The sequence below is a fragment of the Seriola aureovittata genome, chromosome 11, assembly GCF_021018895.1.
Source record: "Seriola aureovittata isolate HTS-2021-v1 ecotype China chromosome 11, ASM2101889v1, whole genome shotgun sequence".
Classification (NCBI taxonomy): Eukaryota; Metazoa; Chordata; class Actinopteri; order Carangiformes; family Carangidae; genus Seriola; species Seriola aureovittata.
The window spans coordinates 24,157,681-24,183,399 of NC_079374.1; the positions used below are offsets into that span (position 1 = coordinate 24,157,681).

At 41.2% G+C, this 25,719-nt stretch overlaps 3 protein-coding genes across 12 annotated transcripts in view; 1 reads left to right on the plus strand and 2 right to left on the minus strand.

The window, feature by feature from the left end:
* The window catches only part of tns1b (tensin 1b), a 169,781-nt gene extending 159,568 nt beyond the window's left edge, over window positions 1-10,213 (minus strand). For 3 of the 8 annotated variants that reach the window (XM_056389777.1, XM_056389771.1, XM_056389769.1), the window contains exon 1: window positions 9,801-10,210. In XM_056389777.1, the coding sequence (XP_056245752.1) occupies window positions 9,801-9,899 (99 nt within the window). In that variant the 5' untranslated portion in view covers window positions 9,900-10,210. Of the gene's footprint in view, window positions 1-9,800 lie in introns of all 8 variants that reach the window. The other 5 variants (XM_056389766.1, XM_056389765.1, XM_056389770.1 and 2 more) reach the window with 4 other exon arrangements.
* A 928-nt stretch (window positions 10,214-11,141) lies between these two features.
* On the minus strand, window positions 11,142-25,373 carry LOC130177129 (sterol 26-hydroxylase, mitochondrial). 2 transcript variants are annotated; one of them, XM_056388585.1, is made up of 9 exons: window positions 25,140-25,373; window positions 24,416-24,597; window positions 21,455-21,654; window positions 21,158-21,217; window positions 13,617-13,780; window positions 13,263-13,429; window positions 13,056-13,137; window positions 11,930-12,130; window positions 11,142-11,720 (listed from the first exon to the last, which is right to left on the minus strand). In XM_056388585.1, the coding sequence occupies exons 1-9, from the start codon at window positions 25,356-25,358 to the stop codon at window positions 11,589-11,591; spliced, it is 1,407 nt and encodes a 468-aa protein (XP_056244560.1). In that variant the 5' UTR covers window positions 25,359-25,373; the 3' UTR covers window positions 11,142-11,588. The 2 variants fall into 2 exon arrangements, with proteins under 2 accessions (XP_056244560.1, XP_056244559.1); XM_056388584.1 differs by having other exon boundaries at window positions 21,020-21,217.
* Window positions 14,471-19,490, plus strand: LOC130177130 (uncharacterized). 2 transcript variants are annotated; one of them, XM_056388587.1, is made up of 3 exons: window positions 14,471-14,840; window positions 16,707-18,294; window positions 18,670-19,490. In XM_056388587.1, exons 1-2 carry the CDS (start codon window positions 14,768-14,770, stop codon window positions 17,672-17,674), a joined length of 1,041 nt encoding a protein of 346 aa, XP_056244562.1. In that variant the 5' UTR covers window positions 14,471-14,767; the 3' UTR covers window positions 17,675-18,294; window positions 18,670-19,490. The 2 variants fall into 2 exon arrangements, with proteins under 2 accessions (XP_056244562.1, XP_056244561.1); XM_056388586.1 differs by lacking the exon at window positions 14,471-14,840 and having other exon boundaries at window positions 15,936-18,294.
* Window positions 25,374-25,719: the final 346 nt, after the last annotated feature.

Sequence of the window (25,719 nt, forward strand, 5' to 3'; positions counted from 1 at the left end):
TCTAGTACTGTTTAAAGCCACTTTATCTAACTGCACACTGTTAAATCCATTACTGTTATCTCTGATAAGAGAGACCAACCTTTCAGGACAGATAAAATATAGCAGGCAAACATTTGGAGCATGTTTTCCACCACTAACACTGATGTTATGTAATGTTGCTCCTGGGATCAAATATTATTTACAATGCTAATATCTTATGTAAGTAAAGAGCTGTACGTCTTCATTAATAGATATCACTCAAACAGGTGCATGCTTTTGTATAAGTATGTATTCTCTTTACACCTGATTAACACATTTTATGATAAGCTCTTTCTTTTAATAGTTTACTACCATAATAAAGCTCAAGCTGGTAAACCTATGTCTTTCAGGTTTAACTTGTTAGATTAAGTATGAGTCAATCTAATTTTCCCACGATAGCATTCCCATATTAAAAAGTAATATATCACTTGCACACCCACAGAAATATTGGCCTCTTGTCTGAGGTGGTGCACACCACAACACAATGCAATACAATACAATACGATGCAATACAATCACGAGGAGGTATTCAGGCTATTTACAGAGTCATGCCATAAAGGCTTGCCAAGGCAGATAGGCGCGCAGGAGGCAAAGAAGTAGATTATGTTCTCAGAGCGTCTGTGACTACTGTAATGTAAAATGAAGTGGGCTTAAAGGGTAAAACCCCTCAATTTAGGTAATCCAATCTGTTATTCTTGCTGTCTGGGAAACTCCATGTGGAACCAAAGAAACTATGTCCGTATTAACACTCAAAGCATTTATACTCAATCCCCTAAAGCTGCTGTTATACAACCCTAATTGTGGCTCATCTTTGATGACTGTTTATAATGAGGATGTTACATTTGCCTCCGTCCCATACAAATATAAAAACAACTATATCAGAGACACATGCACATAGTAAAATCATGACAAGAGCTAGAGCTTGATCGTATGTGTCAAAGGGGTAGATTTTAAAATCCTACCACTTGTCTATAAAGCACTAAATGCTCTTGGGCCCAAACACCTCTGTGATCCACGATACGAAGCATCAGACCCCTCAGGTCATGTGGGACAGGTTTACACAGAGTTCCCAGAATCAGAGCCAAGCAAGAAGAAGAAGCTTTTAGTTCCTCGGCTCCTGGCCTGTGGAACGAGCTTCCTTCATCTTAATGTTCTATTGGTAATGTATTTCCATGCCTCTTATCCAAGTATTTAAATACAAGCTAAAACTAGACTGCATATGTTGTGTATAAATCTGTACCTCAAAATCATGTGGTATAAATTGGGAGTGGGGAAAAAAATGCTAATCGGTACAGAGTAGACACAGATTTAGAGTATAGCAAGTACGAACGTCTGTTTTTGACAAAATCAAATACCTGACATATCAAGGGTTCTTCATTATATTACATAAAATCCTATAAATCCAATATTACCATTTATAAAGTCTCACTGCTCATTGAGTTACAGCATTTCTCCACACTGGACAAATGCACCCAGTGAAAGCCACATACATATAAAAAGATACAACTAAATCTGTCGACAAATTCCCATCATCTCATGTGATATAGAATCTAATGCCCAACCCCACAAAGAAATAGTCAGTATATTTTTAGCTATAGTGTGAACACAGCTTTGGGGTTACCATAAATGAACTCCCGGCGTGTGTAAATGATATAAATGTGCGGCGCGCCGGTGATGCTTGTGTAGGATTGCAGGCGTGTGCAACACATGTGCAGCATCGGGTCCCAGAGTGTGATTTAATTAAAGATTCCTTTGCTTGGTGCACAGGGCTGGACACACCCGCTCTCATTAACAGGGATCAGGACGGGAACGTGAAACCTGTGCCGGTTTTTTATGGAGGGCTATTGAGTTTCTACTCCTGTTGTTCTAATAATAATGGCATGACAAACTTTCCCTCCAGAACAATCAACTGTTATTCATCTGTGTTGTGTTTAGGACTCCGCAGGTCTATCCAAAAAACAGTCTATATAGTATAATTAAAAAAAAGTACATTCATGTGTTTCCAGTGTATAACATTTAATATTCTCTCCATTGTTTGTCACTTGCCACAGATTAGTTCTATACAATGCAGTGAAGCCTTTACTGTCCGCACAGCTTTGCCTGTGACAACACTTTATGGCTACATTTCATAATGCCCATTACGTTTACCCTCCCAGTCCCAGTCACTAAGAAACCACATTCCAGTGCAAATACCTATGAAATTCCTCCACAGAGGAATGTCTAAGTGTGCAAACCTATCCCTTTAAAAAGCAGTGAGAGCGAACTAACAACAATGATCTGCCTCAGCTTGTTACAAGCGTTGGTGAAAAATAGAGAGAGAGAAAAAAAAAATCGCGGCTCTTTCTTCCGATGAGTATTCAGAGTAAATGCAGCATGTCAAAGGGGGGGATTTATTAGGTCCCTAAAGAAAAACATTCTCCTGATGATGAAAACATGATTGTGCGACCTGGGTAGCCCAGACTAACTCCTGCTCCACTGTCACAGTAATTACCCTTGCAGCCCTGTGGCATCCGACCTCGGTGAAAAGACAGCGGGGAAATAGAGGAGTCACAAATATCAACAAAAGGCACATTTTGAGGCAAAAGGGATGCGACCTAGGAGAGCCAAGCTCCCTGTCCATCACTCGGAAGTGTTGTGAAAGGCTACAAAAGCCCCCAGAGTGAGACTTTGTGGGATTTCGACGTTGCCAAGAGCGAACGCAACATTGCCTTGCCAAGTATTAGGGAGAAGACAAGAAAATCCCCCCCCCCCCCCACACACGTAGAGAAATATCAACAAAACTGCAGCATAGAGGCCACATTCACGGGTGCACAAAGCCACAGAGGCTGGATGGTATAGGGCTAAACGGAGTGTATTATGTTGCGCCAATGCCACAAGGTCTGAGGCGGAGGTGGAAGTTAGGCCTCCGCTTTACATTCCAAGAAAAGGGGCACACAACCGTGACTCTGGAGAGAAAATACAGTTGCCCTGTGCCTTAATCTATCATTCTGACTGACATCCTATCCACTGTGCATTGCCAAGTGAATTAAAGACACTTTAAGAAGCTCAATGAACGCCTTTTGTGTCCCATTATCTTCGTGTTCCAGAGGCTTTGTGGGCGGCGATACGCATCACTGCATCAGTAATGTCTTAAAAAGGCTGTTTGGAAAAGAAATATCCGCTCATCGGATTCACGCATCCTTTGACCACGAGGCATTGAAAGTAAAGGCGTTGACATCCAAAATGGATAAAAGGACTCAAGTTATTAGACAACTCCAAGCTGGTTGTTGGCACAAGCTGAGGGATTTCTTCTAAAATGTTACAATTTAATACAAACATCACCCTTCCTAAAGAGAGTTTTCAATATGTAAGTAAATAACGCAATCTAGGCAATTAATATGTCACTTTAAATGCTGTATATTTTCAAGACAGTTGATATTTTCACATCAACTTGTTGAGTTTTTTAGGTCATTATGTTTGATTATCTCAAATGATTCAAAGAACTTTGTATAATTATTGCTATATCATTGTTAATTTAATGATAAAAACCTGTTTCTGTTAGCAGGGTTGTGTTCCTTTAAGTCTGCTGCTTCTTTTTTGAATATATTCATAAACACAAATTCCCACATGCATCTCAGGATGATAAGAGAGACTGTCATCCAGTCAATAAACGTCGTGGGGCAGGTTATTATGACCCATAGTTATGTTTTGTTGCTAGGCGTTGCTGGTTGTCCAGGTTGGAGGAGTGGTTGAGATAAGATGTTGTAAAGAAACAGCTCTGATCATGGAAAATAAATATTTATTTTTCTTCTGGTCTCTTCATTCTCTCTCCTTTGCCATAATTATGTGAATCCTCTACAAATCATCATCAGGTCGACTCCATGCCACATGTTCTGCCCAGGCTGTCATGTGAACAGCGGGTCTATAAGAAGCTTCCTACTTCGCCAGAGGTTAAATTCCTGTGTGCATTGGCATTAAAAGGTAAGATGACAGGGGTTAACTTTGCTGAGGCATCACAGCCCTCTCCCGGGTCAAGCACACACTGGGCACCTTTCCACAGGGGAACACACAGAGAGGGTCTTGTTCTGCGGCCCATGTGCGGGTCAGCGCCGGCAGGTAGGAGTGAAATGATAGGCCTCCCCAGAGACACAGCACAGAGGACACACTGTTTCCCCACAGCTAAAACATCCACTGGAATGCAATATGGGGTGGCAGGTAACTTTCAGTTCACCGCATACCTTTATCAAAAATCTTCAAATCCCAGGAAAGCCCCCGCCTGCCGTCTGACACGTTGGTGGGAATTCAGAAACGGGGGAGATAGAGGGCTGGACGTGACAGGCATCAAACTGAAATGAGGATTATTTTCTTAAGGAGGCGTAGTCAGCTGTTTTACTGATGTCTGGTCTGCTCCTTACTGGAAACCTACTGAGGGCTGGGAAACACAAACCTGTCCCCGACTGGATTTAATATTGCTTTAATATAGTTGTTAAATATAAAAGTGTTAGCATATGTTTGATCAACTATTAACATGAGAAGCACAAAATAAAATCTTGTTTCCTATTATAAAAACTTACCTATTACATTTTACATTGTTGTCAAGATTATGAAACATTAACAACCAAGCCTGTTCCCACAGAGTCATTTGCACAAAAAGGAATGTGTGAATAAAAATACACTAAAAGTTCAAAGAAAAAGAAATGCAACAGTATAATTTCACATCCAAATACCAATTTTTTTACAATATTTAATACTGTGATTAATCCAATAGTTTTTTTACAGAGGTGAGATGTCAGATCCTCTTGGCTATGATAGCTACACTACACTACACATCAAAAAGATTTCAATGTGCACAATTTAGTTTTTCTTTTGTGTATTTTCAGTCATTATCCCTGTGCTGTTGATCCCACTCTGAGCTTATATAGTTTCATTACATCTGGAGCGCCAAAACCAAACCAATGCTGCACACAGTAGAACCATGAGTGGGAACTGTTCCCAGCACAGGAAGTAAAACAGGTTAACTGCACACTACCTGCCCAGTGTGAAAAGAGCAGGGAGCCAAAGAACACAAACTGTATATAAGAAAGTCAACTAAAGAATTAGCAATCCAAAGACAGAGATATATTTTTTCTACAGTGTTGGTAGACCAAACAAGGACTGAACATTATGGGATATTGGACTTGGATTTAACAGGTGGCCAGAAAGGGGACTGCAAATATTGCTTTGTGTTTGCTAGATACATATGCAAGAAATACGGCAGTTGTTAGCTACAGGACAAATCATATAAAACTGATAAGCTAACTGCTGTCATTCTGCCCTCTAGTGGTAAAAAATGGTTTATATTTAATGCTGTACATACCAATATGTGTCAACACTTATCACCTTTCATGCTGATAAAGCATATGCAAATGTGCAGACTGTGCACCCAATATAAAAATTAGATTCTAGTATTTTTTTTTTTACATGTAATTAAAAAGCTTCATTTACAGAGCATCTTGTCTCAACACTAGCGAAGAGTACTTCAAATACCACACACACTGCCCCTCTGTTGCTGTAACAGGAACAGAGTCAATATACCGTCAGCTTATCAGCTTCATGTGGCTAACGTGTTAGCAAACCATATCCCATTTATCGGGGTAGCAGATACAGCAATGTGAACATTGCATTGGAGTCACACCTCCCTCCACATGATCCAGCCCGCTCTTAATTTATCTCTGGCTCTGGCCCAATATCTGAACTTCTAGGGTGTGTTCTGACCGATTTTAAAGTAGCGCAATTACATATAAAGTCAATGGAACGACTCAAGTGGCCAGTGCGACTAAATTAGGTAGTGCGGTGTAAACGCCTATATAAGTCTTTTTCATGAATTTAAAAAGACAAGAGAATTTAGCAAGAGTTCACATGTGCTTAGTTGGAATTACTGCTTTTTAGACTGCAAAAGTCAAATTTGGGTGAATAAAACAAGGTGAAAGTCACATCTTTAGATTGTGTTTCTCCCTCTCTTTATCAGCCACTTTTTTTACATTAGCAGTTCACCACTCGACAATGGGAACACAATCAGCTTTTCTGAGCTAATGTTTGGGAGCGGCTGCCCAGGGTTTTATATGGGGTGGCTTTCACAAGCTTTAGGGATTCAATCATACAGAGGGAAGGAATTAAATCCATGAAATTAACATGCTAAGTCGGTGTGGATTCTCAGTGGGAATGTCTGATCTAACAACCTTTCACATTACAAAGTGTCATTTTTAGATGTATAAAAAAAAAGCACAAAAGGAGTTTTAAAGGTCTCATATAGTCTAAAGGTAGACGTCCATGTTGTTTGATTATAAAGCAGGTCTAGCTTCTATATTAATACTGTGAAAGTATCAAGGCGCTCAGTCCACAGAGAAATACACACAGCCTGTATTCACAAACTGAGCTTTAAAACCAGCTGCCAGTTCTTCTGTAACTTTGTGATGTCACAACAAAGCACTCTCTCTCAGCCATGCCGCAAGCCCCACCTACTTGGACCAACCATCCAACCCTGCAGGATTTGGTGTCTGTGAGTGTTTACCTGAAATCTGCTCTGAGACTCTGAGCCTCTCTTCTTAAAACTACAAATATATCTTCTTATGGATCAAAACTTCAAATACAACACTGGAAAAGTGTAAAATATGGGACCTTTAAAGAAGAAACAAAACAGAACATTTTTACACACGATTACTAAATTTAAACGTTATTTAAAACAAGAACATAAAACCCATCTGTGTGTGACTCTGAGGCAGTTTGTGATCTGTGTCTGTTCGACAGCGTAATGCCTCTTTGTCATGCCTTCATGCCGTTCTTGAAAATGTGTCTTTGCAGTCAGTTCATGTTCTGATCTCCTCTCAGCCGTCTGTCAGCCTGTGTGCCGCTATTACACAACAACCCCTCAACGCAAAGCACACAGCGTGCATTCTCCCTGAGGTCTATTCAAGACCCCCTCATCTGGTTCAAAGTCTAGGCTGCGTACTTTGGTTTTACATGAGGGTTTTACTTTCTGCTCGATTGTTATCGCTCTTCAAAGTTCAGCCTGAGCGCTGCTGACAGGAGCAGCCGAAACCGTCGTCTTCATCAGGGGCACAAACCACAAGCATCACACATACACAAGGAGCAATTACCACAGGAAACTATTTCTCACACACAGACACACACACACACCTTTCACACACCTCCAACCTAAACATCAGCATGAAGAAAAGAAACTCCAAAGTCAAGATGTTCAACACAAAAATGTAAACTTTTCAGTCCAGTTTATGGCATTAAACTTGAACAACGCTTCTTTCTCACTAAATTGCAATCAATGATTATGCAACGTGCATCCTACACATCGTGTCTTAAAGATAAATTGCCGACAATTATTGTATTTTGGGATTCAAATTATGCCAAAACGAAGTCTCAAACTCAGTCTTACAGAACAGCAACAGCTTCTGAAACGTTCCTTTAAATCATAAGTGGATGTTCACTGTTTATACTCAGCATGACGGACACTTGGCTACCTCGCTTGAGTGACTATTTTCAACACTTTAGCACCGCTTCATTATTTCAACCACAGCTCTACTGGCAGTGTCAAGGCATTCATTTCCCACAGCTCGGCATGTGCCCACAGACCTACACGCCTCGGTGCCAGCTGTTTGTCTTCGCCACTGGACAGCTCAGCACGTCCAGGAAAAGCCATCCACGATGCGCTAGAAGTGTCTCTACAGTGTTACTTCCCAGCAGCACGGGAATTATATTGGTTAATGTAAAGTATGTCTGTGCAGTGCTGGGCAATAATATTGTATGTGTGTATGATTTCAGTGTTGAAAGGACTGTACTACAGCACATGACATCATCTGGATCAGTGGTCCTCAAAGTTGGGTCCAGGGATCATAAGTAACACAATGACAGAATGTGTGGATATTTTTCTCATGAGTTTCAAACACTTTCTGTGATAAAACATCTAAAAGCAAGAATCTTATCAGATGGGGGACCATGGGACAAATGGGGGTCCGTGGTCTAATTTGCGTCCGTTTAGGGGTCCTTGATGTGAAAAAGTTTGAGAACCACTGATCTAGATCAGGGCTGCTTATACACCAGGGGGCACTTCTGCAGTTGCCAACCTTGGTCAGTTGTAAAACTTTAATGTTTGCAAGTGTGTGAAGACTAGTTTGCAAGTGAATAAGAAATCAAACTAGATGGCTACTTGAAATGGATAAGTAATTAAAACACCACACCTAGTGGTGGGGCTACAAATGCAAAACTTCTGAAAAAATAAACATAAGCTTAAACAACAGGCTCAGGATCACAATATCTACATTTTTATGTGATTAACAGTATTAAATATCTCGCAGTTTGAAATCAGTTCAAATGAAAACATTTGGATGGAGACGGGTGGTGCTGATGAAGGAGTACTGGAGCTCATGTGATCGGGCCGCAGGAGTATGTAACACAAACAAGGTTGGGAAACCCTGACCACACCAAAAAGCACTGGAAACGCACATAAAGGCATGTCAGACGGGGATGACATAAGGCTGTGGTTTGACTGAGCAGCTCTACACAAAATGAAAAGGGACCTTATTAACTTTGAAGTTACAACAGTGAAGCAAACATTTCTGAAAACTTGCATCCTATTATGTTCATTCTACTGCATGTCTGAGGAAATGAACTCTGTGCCAGTCTTTACAAATGTGTTTATTACACATACAAACCTAACGCCATATTAGCACTATTCATGATCACCTCCAAATAATTGTCACCAAAAAACACTCACATACCGGAGGCATCAGGACAGACTGAGACCACATAACAATTTTTAAGGAAAGATCTGTCTGCCACAACTAGTAAGAGTTGAGGCGCTGACATTTTTCCAACATACAGAGCTCAGAAGACTTGTTCAAATATATATATATAGGCTACACATTCAAATATACAGTGGGGGTCCAAAAGTGAGACCACTTTTCCATGGGAAAGATGTCTCACTTTTCACTGTATCAGAAAGTGTAAACTCAACTCTGATGGGTATGGATTTACATAAACACAGGCAGTTGTATTATTTCATCATGAGAAATAAATGTAACCCTGATTAGCCTGCAGTGTGAAGTGAGCTACTGGGTCAGACAGAGCAGGGGGGAAAAAATCAGCGCAGGTCACAGGTCAGTGACCACATTCCACAGGGCAGAGAGCAAAGCCTCGGGCTGTAGAACAATATCACATGTAACAACTTATATCATATACTTAATTCAAATTATATACAAATGTAAACACTCACCAAAGTGGGCAGAAGGAAGGAACAGGAAATCGTTTCCATTACATCACTGCAGGTAGAATCCCCACTTTCCATCCCTGTGTTTTGTCAAGGAGTGCGAGCATGACTGAACTTGGACTTTTCTGAGTTGCCCCTGGCAGTCATTATGGTGAATGAGTTACCCCCATTCACTCACTGAAGCTGTGTTTGAATGCCTAATGTCGGAGCAGGTATGACACACAATATACCTGGATTAATGGTTGTGTGCTGACCGCTGCCTGTACTCTGGTCTATTGTGAGAACTGGCTAAAACACGCTTATTATTGCTGCTGCTAGTCTCGGCTGTGGTTTATCTTCATTCACTCAGTTTATGTTTAGTTCATCAGGTGGAGGCAAAGGTCGAAGATTCTTATCTGAATCCTCGAGGAAGTCCGATATAAAAAAAAAAAATAGTCAGTTTATAAATCAGACACGTGCAATGTGCAAGTCAGTGAGAACAACCTGATCAAACACCCGGTCTGCAACAACTCTTTAGCCAAGTCGTGTTTGTCAAACTTCTTACCTTCCTCAGACTCTCTTTCTTCTTCTCCTCTTCATGTTGGTGAACTGGCATTTGCAGAAAGTCCTCTTCACAGCAGATGAAGCTCACCGTGCATCCCATCCGAGCAAAGCCAGGGCGCACACGTCCAGACCCATTCAACGCCTCGACGCTCGGTCCCTGCCTCTCACGACGCTGCTCTGTGGGTGAAGAGTTATTATTGTGGCTTTATTCCGCTCGAACACAATACAGATCTGCGCGGCAGCTCTGGCATCACTGCGGGCATCAGGAGAAAAAAACAAACAAACAAAAGAAAAAAAAAAACAAGCTTGCATGCAGGAGATTCCCGCTGCTGTTTTCAGCCACCACGCGCTGACTGAGAGCCAGGTAGTCGAACAGGTAGTCCTCCTGCAGAGACTCAACAACACGCTGGAGTGAAAGCGCTCTCTCTCTCTCTCTCTCTCTCTCTCTCACCTTTACATTTCTGTTGCCATATGGCTTTGTGATTGGTGGGTCAGGCTGTCACTCACAACTGACACTGATTGTTTAATACCCTTCAGAATAAAAATCCACCACTTGGCTCTATTTTAATTATTTGCTCCCAGACACTGTGAAAGAAAAGGACACATGAGCTGGTGCGTTCATTAGGCCTGGAGAGTCTACAGAGATGAAACGTAGCCTCGGCTCGTTCATGACCTCCAGAACCAGCTGCTTCACCAAACCACTGGACTGAGGTCAGCTGCTGCACAGTGCAGGGAACCCGGTGGAGTCTGATGAGGTCAAGAGCTTTGTTCTTGTCATGCAAGTATGTCTCCCCCTGCTGGGGGATTGATGAAGTATTAGTCACAAGCAATATATTTTATAGAGCTTAATATATAAGTGCTATATTTGAAGTCCGTTAACGATTGCATATGTAAATACATTTATATAATCTAAGCCTAACTAATAACATTAATTATGGATGCAGCCTGTTTTACAGTGACAGAGCGAGTATTGGCAGAGCACACCAGAGTGGAGCAGAGCTATCATTAAAGTTATTAGATACACCTGTGGTTTTCCTGCTTCACCACATCAGTGTCCATCAGCCAAACATCCAGAAGAGAGTATGCTCCCTTGAGATGCTCAGTATGTAACAACACTGAGTACACCCCTGGTCAATATCAATAAAATGTTAAGTAATTACAAATCCTGTCCATTTAATACAATTAATCTGTTCTTAGCCAAAGCTGAAAAAGAATGAGGCAGATTACAGAGGGTTCTTTTGAGCTGGTCTTTGCTGCAGCGGTTTTGCTGTTCTACCTTCCACTTTAAAGTACTCCAAAGGTTTTCTGTTGAATTCAAGTCAGGGGACAAACACTTCACCCATCCTGTTGAACAAGAGACCATTTTATTTTCTTTAAAAGTTACCAGCAAATTGATGTAACCACATTATTACCCAATCCTTATTTCATTCTTAGAAAAGCACAACATTCAGCAAAGCATTGCTGGGTCTTGTCTGTGGGAACAATGAGCATTTATTATGTCATCTTTGCGGTCAGTGGTTCCTCAGTTGCCTCAAAACATTAAGGGCAAGTAACTTTGGGTTGTCCATTTTTTTTAACAATAATACATATAGCCTTTTAAAAATATAATATGTATGAGCATAAACATTAGTTTCATTTTTACATTCACATTCATTATAGTAAAGGTTTGAGACCTGCTGCTACAGTCTCATTTATACATATAGTACGATAGACATTTCTTAAAAATAGGTATAAACAGTTCTTTCATTCATATGCAACATTTGTATTCAAAGCAATCTGCAAACACAAATCAAACTGCGTTTTCACATCTTCTGTCCACAAAGCGAAGGTTTACTGGTTGGTCTGGAATCAGAACAGTACGGCAGAGGCATTTCACCTTTCCCATTGCGGGGTCAGGTTTGATTTCAAACAGCCTGATTAGCTGAAAAAAAAAGGAAATATGGAGTTACTGAGGTCACTTTATTAAAGACCTGACATGGCAACACAGTTGGGTCCTACAGTCATTTTTTCACGTGACTAACTGGTTAACTCACTTGTGGGAGTCCTCACAGTTTCACTGTTGATTTGTAGCAGCAATGTTTACATCAGATATTGTGCATTCAGTAGATGGTTTTCCTACTCGACACTTACTTGAAAGACAACCATATACATCTCAAGCTCCGCAATCCGGCGGCCGACACAGCCTCTCACTCCAAAGCCGAACGGGATGGAGCCAAATGGGTTGGGCCTCTCACGGCCGTCACGGAGCCATCTCTCCGGCTTAAATGTGAACGGCTCTGGGAAAGTGTCTTCATCATGACTGATGGCATAGTGACAAAACGCGAAAGAGGTCTGGAGAAACAACAGTTTAGATAAAATACTTAAATTGGGATCTATAGATATAGGCATATACAGCCCTTTATTTGAAGTGAGGAATAAAAATGCTCTTACTTTTATTTTACGCATTTCAGGTGTTTTATCTAGCGCTAGTAACACTAGGTCGGTGAGCCAATCAGAAGACAGGAGGCTCTGAGCCTCTCTTCTGATTGGCTGACTGTTTTCTGAGTGATCAAATAAAAACAAAGCAGATTTCAGTAAACACTAAGAGAAACCAAATCCTGCAAGGTTGGATGTTGGGTCCAGGTGGGCGGGGCTTGGGGCATGGCTGAGAGTAGTGACTGCTTTTTTGTGGCATCACAAAGTTACAGAAGTCCTGACGGCTGGTTTTACAGCTCAGTTTGTGAATACAGGCTGTGTGCATTTCTCTGTGGACTGAGCACTTTGATTCTTTCACAGTATTAATATAGAACCTAGACCTGCTTTATAATCAAACAACACATGGACATCTGCCTTTAGACTATTAGGGACCTTTAATAGTATTATATTTAGTATAGTAATTTCTTAGAGAAATAGATACTATTACTAGACTAAACCTTTACTGCTAGACATTATAGACTTGTAGACTTCTTTTGCAGTTATAATACAACTACACAGAAAACTGGTACAAAATTGGTACAAAATAGTTAAAAATGCCAAATATTGAAGTATCCTTGGGCAAGATACTGAACCCCACCTTGCCCCTGATGGCTGTTCCATCAGTGTGTGACTGCGATGTATGAATGTGTGGGTGAATGGGTGAATGTGACAAGTATTGTAAAGCACTTTGAGTGGTCAGTAAGACTAGAAAAGCGCTGAGTGATAAGTGCAAGTCCATTTACCATTTACAAAATATGCAATAACTTTTTTTAAAATAGAAAATAAAAAGAAACAGACTCACTTTCTTTGGAAATTGATATCCACCAATAACAATATTCTTTTCTGTAATGATCCTTGCATTCATGGGAACCACAGGGTACATCCTGCAAAACAAGAATGAATAATTTGTGTAAAATGATACAGAAAAGTATCATGTACCATGTATGTACATGTTTTTATATCAGTCTCAGTGGCTGCAGAAACCTATCACAAAATCATGACCTCGCACCTCAGTGCTTCCTTAACAACAGCCCGTAAATATGGCATCCGAGTGATCTCAGCAGCGGTGGGGATCCGATCTGCTGGGATGAATGTGGACCCTTCTTTGTAAAGTCTGTCCTGGCTTTGAGGGTTACTGGACAGCAGGTGCAAAGTCCAAGTGAGGGTGTTGGATGTCTTGATAAAAAACAAAGAAAATGCCAATAAGTAAAGAGGCAGAGAGAGATGTGTACCTTGCATTTATATTCTGCGAGTGGGGTGTCTTTGGGCTACATTTATAAGACTCGTAAATTGATGGCATAAGGAGTTGGCTTGAGTTAAGAAATAGGCATGAAAAAAACAGATCTTTTTCTATCACATTTACCGTATCCACTCCTGCCAAGAGAAGCTCAGTGATGCTGCCGTACACATCCTTGAGGCTCATCTCAGTGTTTGAGAGGAGGTATGTCAGGTATTCACCCTTCACATCCTGACTGTTGTCTACACACTGCTGAATAGCCTCCATCTTCTTGTCAATCAAGTTTTTAGCTAGAATAAATGCAGAAATGTGTTTCATTTTAGTATATGAACAAAACGTAATGGTAAACTTTTAATTTACAGGCTGTTAACTATGTAGTAATTATGTGGTAATGTCAAGAAATTGCCAAGAGTTACTGTAAACTATTGGGCAAAATAACAAAGCAGAATAAAGAGGGTTGGTGTATTATTACTGCATTGTGTAGACAGGCTGTTAGCAGGTAATACCAAGTCTCATATTTTAACTGTCAGCCTATCAACATTGTTGTTGCTCAAAGTAAAGACAGCAGCCAGTTTCCTCCACACTGCCAAGTACATTCAGTATAAAACCTAATGTATTTGTAACAATCTGACCTTTCAACTGTGAAAAAAGTGCAGATAACTTTTCATTCAACAATCAAACTACTTTTGATACAGCACAATTGAAATACAACAGTTGACTACTTCGAGAGGAAAAAAACAAAAAACAGAATAGACTCAGTTTCTTCACAATCTTTTCAATGTCCTGATGATGATGATGATGATGATGAGCCAAAAGATGAAGTAGGCTATCTCCTTATTTGTGAAACCTCTGCTGAAGTAGAAGTTCACAGGATAAAATTACTACTCCTAATATAATGACTTTAATCTTGAAATATTTAAATATTATTCTCAAAATTAAGACTTAATTCTCGTATTTTCAGATTTTCCTTCCTCAAAGTGGTCCTAATACTCCGTCCTACACAAGCGCACGCACGTCTGTAAAAGTCATGGCAACAGAACGGTGACGCTTGACCGAGGTGACGTAAGAGCTTCAGACCTGTCCACCTTCTCATTTGCACTTGGACTTGACCTGTGTTAACCCGATGCAAAACTTGTCTGTTGGAAAGTTAAACTCTTGAACAGCGGATCCCCTGGAAAAAACTTCCCGGATAAACCTGACTGGAAAACAAACACCTGGAAAACTACACTGAAGAGACACCTGCGGAAAACTACTGCAAATTTCAACTGCTGAAGACCATGGCTTCCGATGGACCCCCCATGGAGGAGCACCTGCTGACCCGGGCACGACGGTGGATCACCTCCTTTGCAGGTAAGACATCTTCTAATTTTATGACAAATACATTAATTAATCACAAAAATGTGGTTTCAGTATAAAATGAGCACAAAATTAGTTTAAGTTGTTGAATATAAAGATAAAAAATTAATAGAATGTTAGTGGGTCTGTTAGGAAAATATAGTTTTGAGTGTTACTCGACGTTTTCTTGTTGTAAAACTTTTATTAGACTGTAAGAACGTGCTCAGTTTCCCGGGTCAGGTGTGGAGTGTGTTAACAATTGTGTATTGACTTGAAAATATTGTTATTTTTGTTTGATTGCACCAAATTTTCCAAGTTTGGCGTCGAAATTTTAGTAAAAAAGATGGCGACCGGGCCTTTTTTTGAAAAATGCCATAAAATATATATTTTTGTGACCATGGAGACGATGGAACATACGTCGGGACCTCAGAACTTGCAGGCGAACCAGACCAGGGTGCGTTCCCTTTGTGCCGAGAGCCCAGTTTGCTTGTTAGGATTGAAGTTAAGCTTCAAATGTTCATAGACTTTTACATTAAAAGTTTTTCACATTTTTAACTTCTCAGACAAACTCCCAAAAACCCAGCAACAGACCAGTCTTGTCATAGAATAAAAGTGGCTATGAGAGTCCAGTGATCAACTCTTAGAGCTTGTACTTGACATGAGGAAATGTCAATTTAATAATTTCCATAAGAACTGTACTGAATTTCGTATTGTCGCTTTGGTGGAGATTATGAGAGCGGTTTGTCCTGATGAACTACATGACAAACCACTCTCATCTCCCACTGTCCATCCTGCTCCCTGCGTCCAGCCCGCATCAGCCTCCTATATGCAGCTCATCAACAGTAACAGCAGCATCTAGAGACTAGTCTGGTTCACACTATAGCTCAGACAGGTTATTGTGGAGAAGCCCTGTTGTTGTTAGTGCATGATTTAATTAAAATGCCCGTCGTTCAGCTGTGCGTAATGACGCATGCATTTCTGCTGTCCTCATCACATGCCTTCAATAGAAAAAAGTGACATTAAGTGTAATTATCAGTCTGATATCTCAGTAATTTATACAACTTATCATAAATAGATGAGTTCACAGTTCAACGGCCTCACAAGGTGCGTTATGCGCATGTTCTGTATTTTTATGCACAGATGGTACAATGTAACATTTACCCTCTCTGCTGCTGTGTGTTAAGAGTTCTCATATAACATTTATATCTTTATTGGCCTATGTGGAATATGTTTAAAATAATTAGACTTTAGTTTTGATAATTATATGAGAGTTATTTATCAGAGATGGAAACTTCCTGTGAGGGGTTAGAAGCAGTCTGCACAGAAGTTTTGAAAATTGATCCTTATGGTGTTAAAGTCTTTATGGTGCAAAGGAGAAACTTTTCTCAAGTGCCTTAAATCATTTGATGACCTGGCAAGCAGACTATTAGCAACTGTTTTGTCAAGCTCTCCTCTCTCCGCCTGCACCTAACACATTCTGGATGTCCAGTTTTCACGGCGCGACCTTATTAAAAGGCTTTGGCTCTCGTTGGTGGACTCTGAATCCAGATTCAAGGTAACACGAGCAGAGTGGCGAGCTCATTGTCAAGCGATGCTAAAAATGTGTTTACAATTAAATGTTTCAGGGAGCCACAGTGTTTTGCACACACATTGTTTTATAATCTGAGATAAACTGAGGCGCTGGTGATGAAATTGTATGACCACATTCCTCCTTTAAGTAATGAATCATTTTGGACCATGACTGTGGCCATGCTCTTATTTTAGGATGGCTGGTGCAGTTAGAGTAGATGTGCATACAATCTACACCAAACATTATTATTTACATCTTCCGTTTTTTAAATAAATGTACAACATTACATGTTTATTCTTTTCTCCCCTCAGGCGGCTTTTGGCGTTCCAACAACGAACACCCTGATGCTGCGAGTCCTCCTGCTGACCAGGATGGAAGATCTCCATCTCCTCCCCCCGAGCAGCTCCCATCACCACCCTCCAGGATGGAGGGGCAACAACCTGGTCCTAGTGCTAGTTTTGCAGTTCCGCATCCTGTTCCTCCTCTTTTCCCACATGCTTCTCCTCTTTTCCCTCCTGCTCCTTTCCCGCATGCCGCTCCTCTTTTCCCTCATGCTCCCTCTCCTTTCCTGTATGTTCCTCCTCCTTTCCCACACGCTTCTCCTCTTTTCCCTCCTGCTCTTTTCCCGCATGCCGCTCCTCTTTTGCCTCATGCTGCTCCTCTTTTGCCTCATGCTGCTCCTCTTTTGCCTCATGCTGCTCCTCTTTTGCCTCATGCTGCTCCTCTTTTGCCTCATGCTCCCGCTCCTTTGCTGCACATTCCTCCTCCTTTCCCGCATGCTGCTCCAGTTTTGCCTCATGCTGCTCCTCTTTTGCCTCCTGCTCCTGCTCCTTTGTTGCACATTCCTCCTCCTTTCCAACATGCCGCTCCTTTGTTGCACATTCCTCCTCCTTTCCAACATGCCGCTCCTTTGTTGCACATTCCTCCTCCTTTCCCACATGCCGCTCCTTTTTTCCCTCATGCTCCGGCTCTTTTCTTGCTCATTCGTCGTCCTTTCCCGGATGCTGCTCCTCATGCTGAGGTCAACGTTGGTCTAGAAGAAGACAGGATTGTCATCCCTTGTCTTGAACCTGAGACCATTGGGCCATCCTTCCTTGATGACAGCTCTTTGGAAGAGGCCTCTCCCTCGACTTCTGGTCTCAGCTCCTCCACGAAGAGGGACAGAGAAGACAGCGACCAGGAAGACAGCGACCAGGAAGACAGCGACCAGGAAGACAGCGACCAGGAAGAGGCTGCAGCAAAGAGGCCGAGGTTGTCAGATGACAGCGACTCAGACTGACTCTACAGGACTTCCATACCTTCTGGAAACAGCAGAGTATCCTTGAGTCAACCTTTTTGCCTTCATTGCTGCCTGACCACAGCTGTCAAGGACTTCACACCAAAGCATCAGGCAGAGTAAATGATTGCCAGGCCAGCCCTTGCATCTGGCAGGGCTGTTGACACCCCAGGTAGTGTCTTGCACTGGGGGGCATCTGTCCATCATTCCCTCATGTTGGCAGGGTTGTTGTTTTGTCTCTTCTCAAACCCTGAGGGCTGGCCTTTGCATCTGACAGGGCTGTAAATGTCCCAGGTAGCGTCTTGCAAAGGGCTTTTTTGTACTTTTGCACATTTTGGTACGGCGGCTGCATCAACCTTTCTTTCTTTCTGGAGGCAGGCCTTTGTGTCTTGCAGGGCTAAGTACCATTTTCTTGGTTGTGCATTTAAAATGAATAATAATGATAATAATAATGATATTCCTTTTCACAGCACTACTTGCTCCTACTGGCTCCTACTGGCAGGTCTGCAGTGTGCCAGCTGTCATGTCCTCCCAGTGAAGCTAATCAATGGCACAAGAAAAGGATTGACTGGCAACACCGTGTGTCATGGAGGGAGCACATGGCTTTCTGCAGTCCTCCCCAGGTGAAGAGCGCTGCACTGCACAGGGATGGAGAAGAAGAGTGGGGAAAAAAAGCTCCCAAATCAAGAGGACAAAGCACTTTACTTTCTCACCACCTTTGCTTGCCAATTGATTGCATTGATGAAATATGAGCAAACCTCAGGGAACCTAATGACCAGGAAAGCTCCCCAAAGGCAGTCTGGGTAAAGTCTGCCTAACCTTGATTAGGATGCCACCTGAATGCATTCCTTCAGAGGTCTGAAAATGCATTCATGTTGCTAAAAAGTTGTCCGGCCTCCTCCCACACTCCAAACGTGCACATTTATGTTATTTGGCATCTCTAAATTGCCCATAAGTGTGAATGTGAGTGTAAATGGTTGTTTGTCTCTATATGTCAGCCCTGTGATACACTGGCGACCCGTCCAGGGTGTAACCCCACCCTCGCCCCAATGTCAGCTGGGATCAGCTACATCCGATCCAAGCTGACTGAGGGCACAAAAGGTGAGTATCAGCTTCTGACTGTTTATTGTTTATCCTTGTATTACGCATATTTATTGTTATTGTTATTATCTACTTGATAATTAGTTTCACTAACCATTATTTATTCTCCTCCTCCTCTGCCTCCTGAGCTGCTGCTGTTCACTGAGGACAGAAAAAAGTGAGTACGAGCTTCCGACTGGAAGAAACATTGATCTAGAATAGTCTTTACTATAAAAACAGAGGAGGTAATAACTAACCATTATTTATTGTTCTTCCTTTTTACCACCTGAGCTGCTGCTGTAAACTGTGGATGAAAAAGGGGAGTATTAGGTATACTAACTACATGCCTGTTTATTTATATTCATATAATGTCACTAATTTAGCAGTTCAAGGACAATTTGTGCGTCTTACCATTATTTTTTTCTTTGTCTCTTACTCACACTTGACACTTGAGCTACTGTTTACTGAGGACAGAAAACGTGAGTATGAGCTTCTGAGAAAATTACGTAGAATATAACATAATGTAGAGACAGTAATGTATACTAATGTGTATACTAGGAGCATGCCTGTTTATTCATGTAATGTAACTATTATTAATATTATTTAATGTTCGTCCTTTTTACCACCTGAGCTGCTGCTGTAAACGTTGGACACAAGGACGACTACAAAAGGACTGTCCCCCCCTGTAACTCTCTCAGAGAAACATTATTTTGTTAAATAAGAGAATAAAAATATTTTTTGGGAGTTTAACAGTGTGTGGACCCACTCTTTTGTATACTGATTAGCTGGAGGAAATTATTTGCCATCCTGCCTTAAATGTCCTTGAATCCCTAGTTTTTAGTGTGAGGTACAGCTGTGAATCATCAGCAAAGAAGTGACGAAGAACCTTCTCACAGATGTCCAAGGATGCTTCAACATCGTGGGAGATACGTGAAAAGGAATTTTCGATATGTTCACCATGAGAATGAATGTCTCAGGGTGAGAGGACAATATGAGGCCCTAGGTCACAGAGCCATATCTACTGCATTAAATCTTACAGGAGGAGACGCTCAGGCAGCTCCTCCTGTGGTTCCTGCTGCTATTTCTGGTGCCACAATTGATAACAGAAGACCTTGGATGGTCAGTAACAAGTGGCTTGGTGTTCTGAGACCAGCACCTGGGCGTGTGTAATCATGTTTGCTTGTTTATGGTTAATGGACCAATAGAAAGACCACCGTCGATAAGTTTCTCCCTAACAGTACGGGGCAACTTTTGTCCCTAAATAGAGTTTTAGGTCTGTGAGAAGGTTTGCTGATGATCTCAGAGAAAATATTTAGCTCTAGCTTTGTTTGGCTGCTGTTTGGAAGATGATGATGGACTTAAAACTGATCTTTATTAAAAACAAATCCTCAGACTAAAATGCTATTTTGAATTGTAAAAGTTTTCGGCTGCTGTGTTTTTTTGGGCGACAACAATGTTGACATGGTGACTGAATTAATATATGAGACTTGGTATTACCTGCTAACAGCTTCTTCACAATGCAATAAGGGATATTAATGTTTTAGGTATTAATGGTAGCCTATACAGAGAAGACCCTGCCGAAACTATTCACTATAATTAGTTCCCATATAATTACAGACCAACCCCTTTATTCTGCTTCAATTTTACTCTGTAACTGGCCAATTCTTTACAGTAACTCCCAGTAGTAATACTACTACAATTTGTAATTATACTGAATTTACTTGACTGTTATTTCTTGGTAATTTCTTTGCATTACTACATAATTACTATATGAACACCCTGTAAATTAAAGGGTTACAAAATGAACTCCTAACCAGCTAGCCCCGTCTTGTCACTTTCTGATACGAGTCATTGTAGAGTTTAATTTGCCCTGAAGAAACAGCGCTACTCAGAGGGCAAACTATAACCTCTTGTACTGTAAACTCAGATGATCAAGTGACCATCATCACCACCTGCTCCCGCCTAGAAAGCACATTCTGCAGCAGGGAGAACTTAAATTTAGCAGTTCATTAAAAAATTAACTTCAATTAATGATCTTTACCCAAACACATACAACAAATATATAAGAAAGTCACGATAAGATTTAAGCTCGCTAAAATCAGCAGCTTGTTATTTGTTATAGGACGAATTAGCCTTGTGAAGCTAGCTGGTAGCTAGTTGGTACAAGGATCACCTTACTGTGCGGTTCACTGATGAGTTAGGGTTAGCTATTAACTTAAGATGCATGCATGTAAAGATTGCAAAAATCCACTACTAAACACAACTCACAGAAGCTGAAGATGCCATCCCAGCCAGCGATGTAGCGTCCCCAGTACGGTAGTAGATTACGGCTCCATTTAGGCAGTACGAACACAGCCATGCTGTTCATGAACATCTGAGCTATGGCATTGATAAAGTCATGTGTACCTGCAGGAATTTCTTTCTCCAGACACCCAAGCCTTGTCTCAAACAGAATGGAGGCAATACCTGAGTGGCAAAGGTTAAGATTTAGGTTCAGAAAAAGAAATCATCAAGAACATATGTGTAAAACTGTTGGCAAAAATTAATTTTAATATTTAATTCTTCCATACAAGAAAACAAAAAAGTCACATTTCATTTGATTTGAATCATTTTACCCTTTACCCTCATTTTAACCAGTGCAGAAGATTTTAATATTCTCTGTGCACTAAGCAGCATTAACTGTCTTTTAGATTTTGTATATACCTTCCAGTGAGAATAGATAGAGCTCGTTGGCCATGTTGGTCACCAGATCTCCTGTTGGGCTGCACTGGCATAGATAGTGGATCCTCTTGGTGAAGTCTGTAACCACGTCAGTGATAATCTCACCATACTGTTCAGAGTCCTTCGGGCGCAGCATACGCTTGTTCAGCATCACCCTCAAGTTGTACCACTTGTCCCCCTCCCTGGGAACAGAAGCAGAGGCACAGTTTTTTGTTTCGTCATGGTTTAGGTTTCCATTCGGGTGGTCCTTCTGTATTCACCCATGGTTTCCGATGCAAATGTCAAAAGTGGTTGCTGTTGGTAGCCATCAATGCACAGGAAAAAGAAATTAGCTCTGTGCCACATTGTCATCAACACTGTTAAAGAATATTGTGTCATGTAAATTTATAGCCCATTTCCTGCTGTCCACATGGATGAGATACAGATGGGTTACATATTAAAGGAACAAGGGAACATGGGTTCACTGAATGCTTTAAGAATCATGAAAATCAGTGATGATTTGCTTTGTGTGTTCTTGTTGTCTCCAGCATGGAAATATGATATGATTTGAAATGTTTAAGTTACGGAGGAACATGTGGAGACGGTGTGTATGGTAATATTTCTACATGTCTGAAGTGAACACTTTCAACACAGTTGGCTTGAAAGCCTCAATGGTCAACAAGGCTTGACCAACCTAATGGCCCTCACAGTTTCTAAATCTCAACCCAACACCTATGGGAGATTTTGGAATAATGTGTTAGGTTCCGTGTGACTTAAATTTCATCGTTAGAAGATTTAAGTGTGGCTTTTTTTATGTGGACGTCCATGTACCCTCCAATTTGATAGCCTACAAAATTAGCCGTCTGATGGTTTGCGTTAGCGTAGCCTGCGATGGACTCAAATTCCCAGGTTTAATTATTGTTTCAGTCTGACCCTGAGAACAACTACCTGTCCACAGCTATCCATGTGCACATCCCCAAGGGAGTTTAATTGTGGAGTATAATTGTGCTGATAAATCCAGGACGCTGTCTGTGCTGCACTAATAATCTGTCAGGCACGAGTGAAGAGCCACTGGCATTATTGTTGGATATTGTAAAGCTCCCTGCACTGCACCACTGCAGAGGTAATTCATACTGCGTTGTTCAATAACCTCTCTCACCATGGCTTTACAGAAGACATTTTAAAGGGACGGCTTATTTGTCTTGAATGAGATGGTGCCTCAGTCATGCTCAGAAGTACCAGAGGTGGGACAACCAGAGCGGTCGACCAGTTCCCCAGTATTTTCATCTGACTTGAAGCTGAGAGCAAGAGATGCTTTTCTTTGATTTACTGTGCGGCCTTTATCATGCTTATGCTACAAGCCGAAAACAGAAAACAGCATGTTGTGAGACACAGTGTCAAAACACACAGTGAATACTGAGCACAAGATGAGTATCTTCCAGCTGCAGGGCTGAAGCTGACTGGTAACACTGCCCCGCCCTATACAAGCACTTTTCAGAAACATCTCTGGATCCACATCAAAGCCCCTCAGAAAGGCTCTGCTCTGTAAGTCCAACCTCTGTGTCCAATAGGACTCATGTTTAATGCCAGACAGAAGTATGATGTCATTATCATGGCCATGGCCACCACCCCAGGTCTGATGACACAGGAGAAACATAAAGCAGTGGAGTTAAACATCTTAAAACAGTAGCACAAGAACAAAGATGGTGACACATAACCAGGGTTATTTTTTAATAACCTGGCTGGAAGTCTTGATCAAATGTGGTTTCTATCAGGCAAGCTGCCACTTAACAGTTCCTTGCCAATATCAACCATAGATGAAGTTAAACCCTGTTTAACTGGTTACATTAGGCCATAATGTTCTCCCTTCTATTTTGCATATTATTTATTGTTTATCCTTCAAGGCATTCAGTTAAAAGTTCCAGAAGTAGGATGTGTGTCACTGCAGTTTGTTTATCGGGAAAAAAATACAGTTTGTTCATCTGGTTTATCGTTTGAGCACATAAACTTTGAACTGCTTCTTAGCTTGAGCTTGGATTTGGACAGGAGAGCTAAGTGTTAACATAGTTTACCAAACTATGAGGAAGGGAAGAAACAAAGATTAACTGATAACAATGGAGGTGATTCAAATGCAGTTGAACTGGGTGACTTGATGGCATAGGGCACATATCACATAGACTCAAATGCCCTGAGCAGCAAGCTCCTGGGTTGATTAAGGCAGGCTGGACCATTTGCTACTTGTCTTTTCCATACTCTCTGCTGGATTTCCTGTCTCTCTCTACTGTCTCTATCGAATAAGGGCACAAAATGCCCCAAAAATAACTTTAAAAAAAGAAAATGCATTTGAATTGACTAATGGAGGGTGAAAAATGTAGTGATAAATGATCAAGAAATGTGATTAATTTCCAAAATAAACCAAAATATCAATCAAAAACCACACAGCCAAAACCTCCATCAGTTAGTCACTTCTCATATCTAACAAGTTAAGAGTTAAGTAAGTGAATGTTCCCTAAATAGTCAAACCAATACTGTTTTGTGAGGCTCAGAAAGATATCCATATTCAAGATTTTAAAGAAACAGTATCACATCTTAAGAAATATGCCTATTTACTTTCTTGCTGAGCATTTGCTGAATAGATTATTAACATCTTATATTAGCATTAAGTCCTGAAGCAGACTTTCATTCCCTACAACACTGAGTTGACCTCAGGTAGATCATTTCATTAATTTAACTATTATTTGTTCACTTAACTCAACCCTGTAGGCTAAGATTTAAACCTTTGAACCTTCAAGCCTGAGTCTCATACAAACTGGTCACAGTCAGTCCATCCTAATCACATGACAGCACTTTGCCCTGGAAAGCACAAATATTACATGTTTTATAAGGTACTGTTTAGACATGTGACGGAGCTTGTGAGGAAAGGGAGCATTGCTGTGAAAGTCATACAGTATATGGCAGTCTTACTCAGTGAAAGGCCCATAGCCGATTCCTTTCATGTCACGATAATCTTTCCACACAGACATGTCTCCTCGGCAGGGGAACTTCTCGTCGTTCCTCATGATTTCCTCCAGCAGCTTTGGAGTGTTCACGGACACCGACTTCAGTCCGTCTCTGTATATGGGCCCATACAGCTGCTTCTCATAGATCTGAGAGTGAACCCAAGACAGACGACTTAACAGAAAAACTTGAGTTTAAGCAATCCTATCACGCATGACGCAATAAGAAATATAAAAATAATTTAAATTTCTGTTAATATCAACAAAGTCAGAAAATCTGTCCCATCAATCGAGTGCATTGTGTTGTTTGACAAGAAAATACATTGCACATTTTTAAAGCCAGAGAGCAGAGCATGTGAGCATGTGTTTACCTCACAGACAGTACTCCTGTAGAAAAGGGCTAACAATCCTCTCCTCTGTGAGAGTGATATGGGGGTTACTATGGGAACAAAGGTAATGCAACCTGCCTGAATGTTTCTATTATGCATTGTCACTGGGGGAGAATGCACTCAGAACATCAGAATCAAAATATACCCTTTTTGAAACCTGCAATAAATTATCAAACTACACAACCAGAGCAGTCATGTTATGTCAGGAATTTCTGGAATGCATCAAAATATATGCATCCCATCCCTGTATACATCAGTGTCATCCACAGACCATGCAGAGCAGTGTACAGCAGCCTGGCGTACCTGTAACTCATGAATACGGTTGTAGAAACCCTGAAACACCATTCTGTAAATCAGCTCCAAGGGGCTGACATGAGGCAGGTCCTCCACTCCACGAGGTTTGTCCTGGAAGGCGGTGGCAGAGGAAGCTCCCCTGGAGTAGACACGGGCCACAGCAATAAGACAAGGCAGCCGCCAGCTTCCATTCCTCTGTATTTTACTCCGGGACAGCCACGCAGCCATGCTGAGGGGAGAATGGCAAATACTACGGGATCCCTTTACAGTCAAGAGACTAGCTGAGCGAGGCGGGGCCATGTCTCACAAAACATTTAACCCTTCCAGCCCCCCTCTCAAGGATCAACCAGGACCTGCCAGGTCCAAAAGCCATTCAACTCATACATGTGTAATGCAAAATGAAATATCTGAAGAAGCCATATTTAGTTTGCTGGGTAACTACAGTGAGCAGAAAACTGCAGAAGTCAAATAATATAGACGTAAAATGTTCTTTCATTTAAACTGTATTTTCTTGTAAATCCTAACACGAGATTGTAGACTTTGAGATGCATGATGCTAAAACATGACGAGATTGAACTGCACTATTAAT